Source organism: Osmia lignaria, chromosome 14 (assembly GCF_051020975.1).
Source record: "Osmia lignaria lignaria isolate PbOS001 chromosome 14, iyOsmLign1, whole genome shotgun sequence".
NCBI lineage: Eukaryota > Metazoa > Arthropoda > Insecta > Hymenoptera > Megachilidae > Osmia > Osmia lignaria.
The window spans coordinates 1,230,431-1,241,476 of NC_135045.1; the positions used below are offsets into that span (position 1 = coordinate 1,230,431).

The following is an 11,046-nucleotide window of genomic DNA, read 5'->3' on the forward strand; positions in this document are numbered from 1 at the left end:
CCGCACAAAACTCCGAAGTAAAAAAATAAAACATCAGAAACACAACGATTTATCAAGAGACAAATCTAAGCGAAAATTTCAACCGATCCGTTAAGAATCGGTGTGTACGAAGCTCTAACGATTGCCACGAACAGCCTGCGAACGACCCTTGGACAGTCGAGAACAATCGACAGAGATCAGAAGAATTTGCCTAGATGGTTGGTGGGGTTGGTGTTACCCCACGGCACCGTACTGCCGTTGTCCACGCACAGGTGTAACGAGCTTATGCCGATATAAAACACGGTTTTGATGGAGGTAGCTCAGTTTCCTCGAAGGTGGTCAAGCACAAAGGTGCTTTCCTCGCCACGGAGCCTCGATCTAAGACTGTAACAAAGTGACCGCTCGACATCTTCGCCTTTCAACGACTGATTAACCAAACAACATAGCAACTGTGTTCAGAACCTGTGAACGGAAAGCATATTATAAACAAGGAATCCTGTGTCCTTTGATTTCACGCTGTCCGACACGAGCACACCTCGTTGATAAACAAGGTGAGTTTCATCGAAACAAATCAGAGCTAAGTGTTTGAAATAGAAAGTTAACCTCGTGGATCGAAAGGTTTCAGTGAAAGGGTTGAAATAATTAAATATTATTTTTCAACAGAATATGCGAAATAATCGACGGCGCGAGACGATCAGGAATTTTCAGTTTATAATTGCATGAAAAATTTAACTCAGTCAACCGAGGTGTCAATCTTCTATCCAATCGAACAGTTCGAAATATTCGATAGAATATAGTTTTGCAAAAATACAAAATGTGCGAGAGCTAAATGTACAAGTGATCAAATCCAGACGCAAAGATTTACACAAGAAATTGTCGCTTTTTGCGCGAAATTATTCGAAAAAATAAGCAAACTCAAATTTAGACGGAACGTATAGCTAGTACTAGGAACGGATGTATGTTGTTTAACTTATACTCGCCGAGTATATGACAAGTTTTCAAAAATCTCTGACAAATAATATAAATGTATAAGAAGGAAAAAAGAAAAATATGAGTGAAGCGATTTTGAATCGCTTTTAACATTCATCTCGACCACGTGCTACTGTTTTCATTCATTTCTTATCATATAAGATACTTTCAAGACCATCCAACCAAGAAAGTTTCTACGTGAATCACCCTGTATTTCAAAATATCCGAGAATAGAGGGCAACATTACAACACGCGGATTTAACGCGAATTGTTTACAAAAGATACGTTTCGTAACACCTAGGATAAATACTATTTGCAGATAATATAGATAGTTGCATTATAAGTATTATCACGAATGGTGTAACATTCTAATTACCGTATTTCTGTCGCAGTTGAAATCATTTCTCCCGTGTCGCCTGAGATTACAGTAATTATAGCAGTTATCTGCTTCATAATTGAAAATTTGCTAATTCTCTCGCGATTGTCAAAGTAATTCGGCGTTATTCCAATGACTCGAATAGTGTAAAAATTTACAGAAAACGATCCTAACATCCGTATTCTTAAAAATCTGGATCACCCTGTTTGACGCAATCTTGAATAAAATCACCGAAACGCGTTACCATTTTTTCTGGAGATGACTGAATCCAGGACATGTTCGGTTACGATTTCAGCGATGCCAGTCTACGCGTGGGTGACAAGTTTACCGAATTCGGCAATCAGCACGCTTGCAACACTAACTAAAGAGAAAGAAAGAGCGTCTCGTAAGAAGGGTGCAGCTCGATTTCGTTAGAAGCGAATAAAAGAGGAGGATGCACCTGACTGGGTAGCAAATGACGCTTAAGAATCATTTCAATTGCGTCACATGATTTATGAGTATGCGACTTTACATTAAAAATCTATTAGATTGATACCGAATGACTGATTTCGAAACACGAAAAGTCTGATAGGTTTCGATAACATAAAAGTATCAAATTACGAAGCTTAAACGTTCGTGAAAATGATTACGGAAATGATTTCGTTAATCGCTAATTAACTCGATAATGGATAAAAATGAGAGAAAGTTTGATTAACAAAGAATTTGTTAATATTATTAGAAGAGTTTTATATAATAATAAAATTATAAATTCGAGACCTTTACAATATTTTTTTGCAAATTATTAAAATTAAACTATAAAAATTTCTTTGATTGACTGTACCTGAATTAAGTGTTAAATAATTTATCTCTAGATAACCATTGGACACTGAATCACATAATGGTTGTTAATGTCGACATGATTAACGATACCATTGATATTTTTCATCGGAGAGACATGCAGTTATTCCAACGAGAAGAATATCCTGCTTTATAAATCACGATCGAACGTTCAATAATGCATTTAAATTTCGACGCATCTCCAACGATCAAGGTTTCCCACTAGAATCAACGATTGACCGCATCCTTTGTTCTTATTTTTATTATCCTTGTTCCGAGAAACTCGTATCATTCGCATTCAAATCATCGTAAATCGAATAACACACGCGCTAAACGTATCCTATGTAAAATATATTAAGTTGTTAATGGCAATAAAACAGTGTAAATGCATCATCACATTCCTGCACGGTGTTTATCTTAATTGGCAATTATTAATTGTTGAATTTTAATAAACGATTTTGATTGAAAGAAAAATGTGAAGGTCGTAAATCTAGTTGTCATCGTCCTCATTCATGCGAACAGCTTACATAGCATACATTTCTTACGAATCGCAACAAAGAAAATCTCTTTGTCTAAGCAATTCTAATGCTCAATTAGACTAGAAAATTTTATTTTCATTTTCATATAATATTAATCTAATCTAGATCACGATACTTTATAATTTCAATTTGGGAGCTTTATTAATACTTTTCACCCAAACTACATATGTATCTCCGTATAGTAAACAGCTTATTTGGAATGAATCTGCGTTTATAATTAGGCACCGGCGTCATTATTAACTAATTTATTGTATACATTTGGTGTTTTTCCGCTGACTTACTGAAAGAACGAAGAAATATCGATAAACAGTTGAAACAACTTTGCGCAAGGTATCCCAGCACCTTCTGTTTGACCGATTCCAAAGAGCAAAGAAAAAAATTAGCTATCATTCGCATTTCCGCGAACAGTTTACGTAGTACGACCATTGCACCAGACTGGACGTAGAATATCTCTTTGTCTAAGCAATTCTAATGTCGGACTCGATTGGAAGAGTTTCAGATTGGAAAAAAATGCAAATCACAGGGTAACGGTTGCCCCTACAAATAAACTGATCTGTCCTCGTGACCGACACTATTGCGTCTTCTGAGATCCTCGTTTCTTTCGCAAATAATCGAGCGTGTTCTTCAGAAAAGTTGGCTCGGCTGTTTGAATCGAACAGGTGGCAATCGGCGATCGCAAGATTCTTTGTCCCGATGGAAATGCATATCAGCTAGTTGCATTGAAATCACCGACAAGACACGTCAACGATGTTTTTGGTAAACATCGGACTTTAACTAATATTCTGTGATAAGATAATGTACACCAAAGTTCACGCTTTGTAGCATTCGTAGCATCCATTGATTTGCATATTCATTTTCTTATTTCATTTACTTTTTATATCATATGTATATTCAACATTCCTCCCTTTACAAATAAGAAAATGCAATAGCGGAAAGATAACGAGGAAATGATTTATTAAGGAAATACCAGATAATTACGAGCTTTCGTGAATGTCTTCAATGATATTCTTCCTGGTTCAACTTTGCACCCATCGATTTAATAATCGCTTAATTTATTTTCCGATCCTTTTTGTCGATTCGACTATAATTATTCAATAATATCAATCGTAATTTCCGTGAGAAACTATAGGAAATGTCCCGTTATTGTTTTTCGTTCAAAGTCCGTTTGCAAACTGAACGGTTCAACTACCTACCGTACAAATGAATAATAACGGCAGTTACTTCATTCTGTAGATCGAGACGTCTGTTATTTTTACGTTTATTGCTAATTCATGGACATTTATACGCGTGATTTGAAATCAGTCTAGTGTAATTGAATTTTGAGCGCGGCTAAATTGCAATTCTAATTCAAGAAAAGTGAGTCACAGAAGTAAATAGAATTACAAGAATTAGGTATGTACAAACTAGGATCGGGTTGAATTTTTTAGCGAGGGAAACAAGTTTTTCAAGTTATTTGCAGTATTTGATGGGTTTACTTTTCCTTTCAAGCATTAACCGTGTTACACTGTCGCGAGATCGAATCGCTTGCCCCTCGTATAGTTTTTCGATAGAAGAACCGTTGTTTGTTTCTTAAATTTCGCAAGTGCTACTGAAAATTGCACGCAATCCAAGTTGTCCTTCTTTGGAAAAAAAAGTAAAAGTGACAAAAAAAAGGCTCTGAAATCGTTGCATTGTGAAAAGTGCAATGCTATGCAACGATGATCTATTTCTTAAAAAAAGAAAAAAATGATTCTAAGAAACTATGATTTCGCTATTAACGAATGTTGTCACGTGCAACGTGTGTCGCAGAAAAACTGGTACACGCGAGGTTTGATATCAACAGTGACACGTGGACGTAGCTATCAAACAACTACCTGTAATTTCCACGATCTCGTTTTCAATCTAGCCTCCCGGCAATTTTCATCAACAAGAGAATTTCTCGCCCGTTACGATCTGTAACCGCGTTCCTATCCTCCTCGGAGTATGTTCGAGAAAATCTTAGTGAAAGGACAGACAGCTGTAACCTTCCGTCACCACGTGAACACTGATCCATAGACTGAGAAACCGTCGTACGCGTTAGAACTAAACGTCGAACTACAATTTTTCAACAACAAATTGTTTATATCATTTTTCAGATGGCGCAAATTGTGCGAACAATTTACGATGGCTATCGAGACCTGATGGATAACAAGAGCGATCCGAGGGTGAACGATTGGTTCCTGATGAGCAGCCCATTCCCAACTTTGGGCATTTGCCTTTTCTACGTCTACTTCGTCAAGATTTTGGGTCCTAAACTCATGGAGAATCGCAAACCATTCGATCTCAGAAGGGTTATGATATTCTACAATCTCTTCCAGGTGATCTTCTCTGCGTGGTTGTTCTATGAGGTGAGAATTATTTTCATTTCGATAAGTTAATCAACAGAATTCCTCTTACATAAATAGCCTCTATCTCGTTTGTTTCTTCTTTTCACTTTTCAATGTCCACAGTCCGTGGCGTCTGGATGGGGAGGGCATTATTCGTTCCGTTGCCAACCGGTGGATTACTCTAACAATCCTCTGGCAATTCGAATGGTACATGGTTGCTGGTGGTACTATTTCTCGAAATTCACCGAGTTCATGGACACGATATTCTTTGTCCTAAGGAAAAAGAACAATCACATTTCCACTCTCCATGTGATCCACCATGGCTGCATGCCAATGTCGGTCTGGTTCGGCGTCAAATTCACTCCTGGTAAGGAATTGTTTACCTTCAGTTTCATTGTTAACATCTGATAATCGATGATCGTTTGCCATTTTTAAAAATCATCACCTTGAAGAATTTTAATTAATCGATCGAGGTGACGAGGAAAGAAACCTCGATTAGCCGAATTATATCAATGAATTATTTAAAATTTCAGGCGGCCACAGCACGTTCTTCGGCCTGTTGAACACATTCGTGCACATCGTTATGTACTCGTACTACTTGTTGGCCGCTCTTGGACCATGGATCCAACCGTATCTATGGTGGAAGAAGTACCTGACCGCCCTTCAAATGGTTCAATTCGTTCTGGTGATGATTCACGCGTTCCAGCTTCTTTTCATCGATTGCAACTACCCGAAAGCGTTCGTCTGGTGGATCGGTATGCATGCCTTCATGTTCTACTTCCTGTTCCGCGACTTCTACATCGAGGCATACAGGAAGAGAAAATCTACGGTGCAGCTGAAGAAGAAGGAAGAAGAGGAGAGGAAACAACGAGAAAATAATGGCTCGGTGAGACGCAACGATGCCAAAGAAAACGGCGCGATTTACGCGAACCAATACAAAATGGCCACCGGTTACATCTCCGACAACGGTCTCAGGAACCGAGTGTTTATCGACAACAGGGGCTTCAAGGAATAATCTCTGGTTAAGAACGGTGACGAATTCGCGACGATCAGCCCGGACGATATCGCACGCTGATCGTATCGAATCATTTCGCGAGGACATTTTGATGCAACGTTTGGAAAATGATGTTCGAGATGACGGTTCTCGGGACGACAATCGTCCTGCGAAAACGCAGTATGTACACGTTTGTACGATAGTTTCTTTCACGCTTTCTGTGGGTGTATCTGTTTCGCGTGTATGCTTGTAAGTACGTGGCCATGTGTAAGTATGTTAACAGTGTGTGAACAAGTAAGTAGTTATAGCTAGATAGAGTCCGGGAGATACGTAACAGCATAGCGTGCTCTAGTCCTCGAAAGTCTTTGGAACATTCTTCGTTGTTTCATAGAAATATGAAATTTTTTGTATATACCAGAAATAATTCTATTCTCAAAGATTGCGAACAGTATAAACAATTACGTTCCTCGATCAGTGTGCAAAATATACATTGATGCGTTTGAGATGTGACGGATGCCGGGTCATTTAGACCCACCGTGAATGTTTCTTACATCCCAAGACTTTCGAGCGATAACCAGTAGCGGATTTTGCCTATCGGGGATACTGGGATAGGGTGAAAGAATATTTAAAACCCTATTTAAACGGTATAGAAGACAATCGAACGCAACGTTTCATTATAAATTTCGTATAAATTCGTTTTCTATTTATTTTCGAAAGGGGTTGGGCGTCCGTCACTGGCAATAGCCATACACCAATTGCTACACTTAAGTGGTACTTAAGTTAGAGATAAGTTAGGGTTGCCAAATTCTACTGTTTCCTCTAATGTCATAAGTTTGGTACTTGTACGTTAGTAGTTGATAGAAGAAAAGCTCACGAATTCCGTTGCCGTGTTAGTCGACAACGTTGACATTGCTCAAATCGTCGAAGAAATAATGAACTCGTTCGTATTCGCGAGTTTGCTATTCGTTCTTGCTCGTCCGCGATTCGCGACGAATCGTAATCGAGCCAGCCAGATTCGTAACGAATTTAAATTAATCGTAGGATAAGAGGTCGCGATTAATCGAAAGATCGGGTCGATTGTTTTCGAATAGGAGGCACATTACCTCCCTAAGTGACACGAGCTACTGTGTCATTTAGAAAGGGTACTCGTTTCAAGATATGACGTTATTGTGTAAACGTAGAAAACTATTCGATAACTCGGGAAATTATTCAGCTGTCTAGACTATTTTTAATTTCTTACTTTAATACAGCATTTACGAATAAATCTGTATAGACGTGGGTGGTAGTCAAAATTTTTTATTGGTAATTTGCTACTGTGATAGTTGCGAATTGATTTACGATCGACTTACAGTAATGTCAAGCCTCGATTCGACAAAATCTCGACCTAATGTGATGCGATATGACATTTACAGCGCCGTATTTATAAGGAACTTTGTACAATACGACTCGATGTAACTAAGAGAGATATTTATTTTACGACGATTAAATTGTACAATTTTTAATGAACACGTTCGCGTCGATTTTATCCTCCTTATTTGTTTTGCAACTCCGAAAACTAAGTTACCTAGGTCTAAGTCAGTAGGTCTTTCTCCTTTTCTCTTTTCGTTTCTTTCTTTTCTTTAATTACCAACTGATACGATCCATCGATCATTTAGCTTTAATGTAGTTCCTAAGATCATCGTTCTGAATCGTAGAGTGCGCAGCACTGGTAAGTGCTGACAAAAATCATTTTATGCATCATCGGTATTTTAGATTCCTGTTCGTGTTTTTAGTATACCATTTATAGATAAATTTAGTTCCTTATTTATCGATGAAGTTGTTGGTAAGTAGAAATGGAGGGAATTCCTGCGTCTGTTTGAATGCATAATCAATAACCTGCTGGAATAATATAAAGCCAAAAGCTTAGTTCGTGGATTCCCTTTGCAAACTTACGAAGATGTACACCTCAAACAAGAGTTTCATGTTTCTTTTTATTTTCAGCAATGCAAAATTTGAAAATATTGCATCGCAAAATAGTGAACATCTTTTAAGTTAAAAAATGGTAAGCAAACGACACGTGTAACATCGTTTAGAGCATACTAGAGACGGTCTAGCCGGTACAGATTTTCATCGGTGAAAGTGGCAGTCGGGTGAAAGTCGGTGAACCACGCGATATAAACGAGGCTCCGTATAAAACTGCATATACCACGCAAATGCATGTGCTATACATGCTAATGTATTACGACAGATATATCATACTTTTCCCGTCGATTACGATATGTTGCGCTCGAGCTGAGCGAAATTGACAATTCGTAATCGAACGCTTGCTACTTCTTTATTAACCCTTCTGCCCAATCACCACAATTATTATTGGTTATTTATTGGAAGTCTTCGAAAGGAGTCTTCTGTAATCGTCTGAGAATGACGATAGATTATAGTTTTTGTGTTAGCTATAATCTTATTTCTACATCTGGTCATTTTGTCTCCTGCTAAAGAATACATAGTTAGCATTGGCAGACGCAAACGCTGAGAAAATGGTACGGCAATTGTAGCCGAAATGTAGCCGACCATACTGGTCATGGCACAAGGAGTCTGTGCCCTTAAAAGAAGTTCCTTTAGGACGGCAACAGTGAATTTATTCACGTTCTGAACTCGTTTTACAAATCGAAGCAGGAAACGTGGTAAAAAATGTAGTGCAACGTAGTGCGTGTAAAAAGAATTACAAACAAACAAAACAATGCTCGGTATTTTCCGTGAGAAATAAGCGATAAACCTGTTCAACCAATTGGACAGCGTTATTGTTTTACGTCGTATCTCGGATTTCATTATACAAAATGATTTCCCAATTTACACAACACTCACGGAAAACAAAAGACAGATTTGATTGGTACAAAAATTCCTTTTATGATAAATGGGGGAATAAATCATTAACGTCGATTACGTCGATCTGTACATAATTTTGTGAATAAATAAGAAGACAAACGCGTAATCTTAGCAATATGTATAGTCTTAAGACATAATACGTCTACAAATAGTTTTTTAACCTGATGGCTAATACATAATTATTTTTGTAATTTTTTAATTAAAGCTTAAATCATCGGATGATTTTTATTATTCTTAAATGCAAAAATGAAAAAACCAGCAACGGATTTTTTAACCATATCTTCAACCATACATATATAAAAAAAAGATTTGCAACCACAAATTCAGACAGCAGTACTGCCCTACCCGTGAATATAAAAGAAAAGAAACAAAAATCAAGGATAACTATTAAATATACATTCGAGACTTTGAACGAAGCAATATTTACCGAATTATCGTCATCGATATACGCGATGATTTTCCAAGAATTCTGACGACATTTGAGCAAAGATGCAAAGAAATTGATAAAATACATCATTGAAATTACTAGTTGAAGCGAAGAACTGATATTACGTTCAATTCGGAATCGTCTGTGAACAAAGATTCGAAGGGTCTTTTTGCACTGGTGTGAAAAATGTCCATAGGACAATTTCTAACTGACGTTCGGAGTTGATCTACGAAGCGTCGTTGAATTACGAAAGAAGATACCTTCGTAATGAGTCGTATGTGGGTCACACGTACCCACAAACGATGTAGGACGATCAAGACAGAAAAGTCGAGAGAAAATTAGGAGCATCGGTTCAAAAAACCGACGTGCTGCAAATTATCGTATAATCTAATCAAAATTTTCTTTGCTCATAAAAACGATTAGATTCATTTCTGATTTACAACAAATTCGAATCATGTATGTACTTCTTACAGAAGCAATATTCAAAATCGTAATGGTTTGTATTTATTTTACATTCCAGTAGTTTAACTATTTCTGCCATTTGTTCTTACTCTTTACTCGAACTGAATAAATGTACATATACATTAGCATAATGAACTTTGTCTCGTAATTCATTGTATTTAAAATGTCTGCGTTATTCGTTCGACAATAATATCATGTTTATGGGCGTATGTAAATTCGTCTCGGGAATCTTTGCTCTTTGTATGTTTGTATTAATTATTAACTTCTCCTGCACTGTTAAAAGAAAAACAAACGACGCTGGTTAACCGAACAAAGTGTTGTTCTTTGTAATAACGAGTGATTATGAGAGACGGTCAAATTTCGAGACAAGACCTTATCTTATAAATCCTTGTAATCTTTTAAGAAAAGCACAATCTGACCCATAAAATGTAAAGAAATAAAATAATAATAGAACCCGTGAAACTTTAGTCGCAAATGCCATAGTGGAAAGCAACATGTTTCAGAGGACAAAAATGACTTGCAAGATCTTTGCTGACCGTGCAAAGCAGGCAAGAATCACTTTCGCCGATCGTCGAGACTGGAATACCCGTGACTTGCATAACCCCTCGCAAGGCTGTTACACGGCATTACACTTTCTGCTCTTTTCTTTTGCTAAATCACTCTCATTCTGGTCCAGTTGCTCGCTCTTTCCCATCTCTATCCGTTAACATACGAATAAACTTTGTGCAACCTTAAAAATCTCTACCTAACTTTAAATCTTCAACCCGTTACATTGTCCTTCAGTTCACGTAGATTCTTTTAAACAATTATCCACTTTTGCAAGTATAACTCTTCAAGTACAACTATTTTCAATATTTTGTTAATACAAATTTGTGACCCTACGTGTTTATTAAAAACATTTTCGATAACTCTTGAATTTTAAGCACATGTCCACAAAAAGTGGGAATGCCCACTTGACCTAATCCGTAAGCTAATATTTATACTCCTCGCAAAATTTATTTCTAGTAAAAAATCAGAATAAGAAGAATTTTAAAACCACCGATTAACGTCTTCGATGGAAGAAAAAAGAGGTAGCTTTTTAAATAAAATAATTTTTAGGAGCGTGAATCAGTTCCATTTAAAACAGGTGATGCAATGTTATTTTACAACAAAGGGTTACCACCATTTTAAATGGACACGAAGTAGGTTAATCTGTGCGAATATGGCTGGCAACCTACAATTGGCCACTTTCCCGCTCTTGCAATCGGGTATTTCATATCGACTGATCATATTACGAC

At 37.2% G+C, this 11,046-nt stretch overlaps 1 protein-coding gene across 1 annotated transcript; it reads left to right on the forward strand.

Moving 5' to 3' along the window:
• The first annotated feature begins 302 nt into the window (after positions 1-302).
• LOC117609196 (very long chain fatty acid elongase AAEL008004) lies at positions 303-7,524 on the forward strand. The gene is made up of 4 exons (XM_034335211.2): positions 303-530; positions 4,794-5,045; positions 5,148-5,391; positions 5,558-7,524. The coding sequence occupies exons 2-4, from the start codon at positions 4,794-4,796 to the stop codon at positions 6,037-6,039; spliced, it is 978 nt and encodes a 325-aa protein (XP_034191102.1). The 5' UTR covers positions 303-530; the 3' UTR covers positions 6,040-7,524.
• The last annotated feature ends 3,522 nt before the right edge of the window (positions 7,525-11,046 follow it).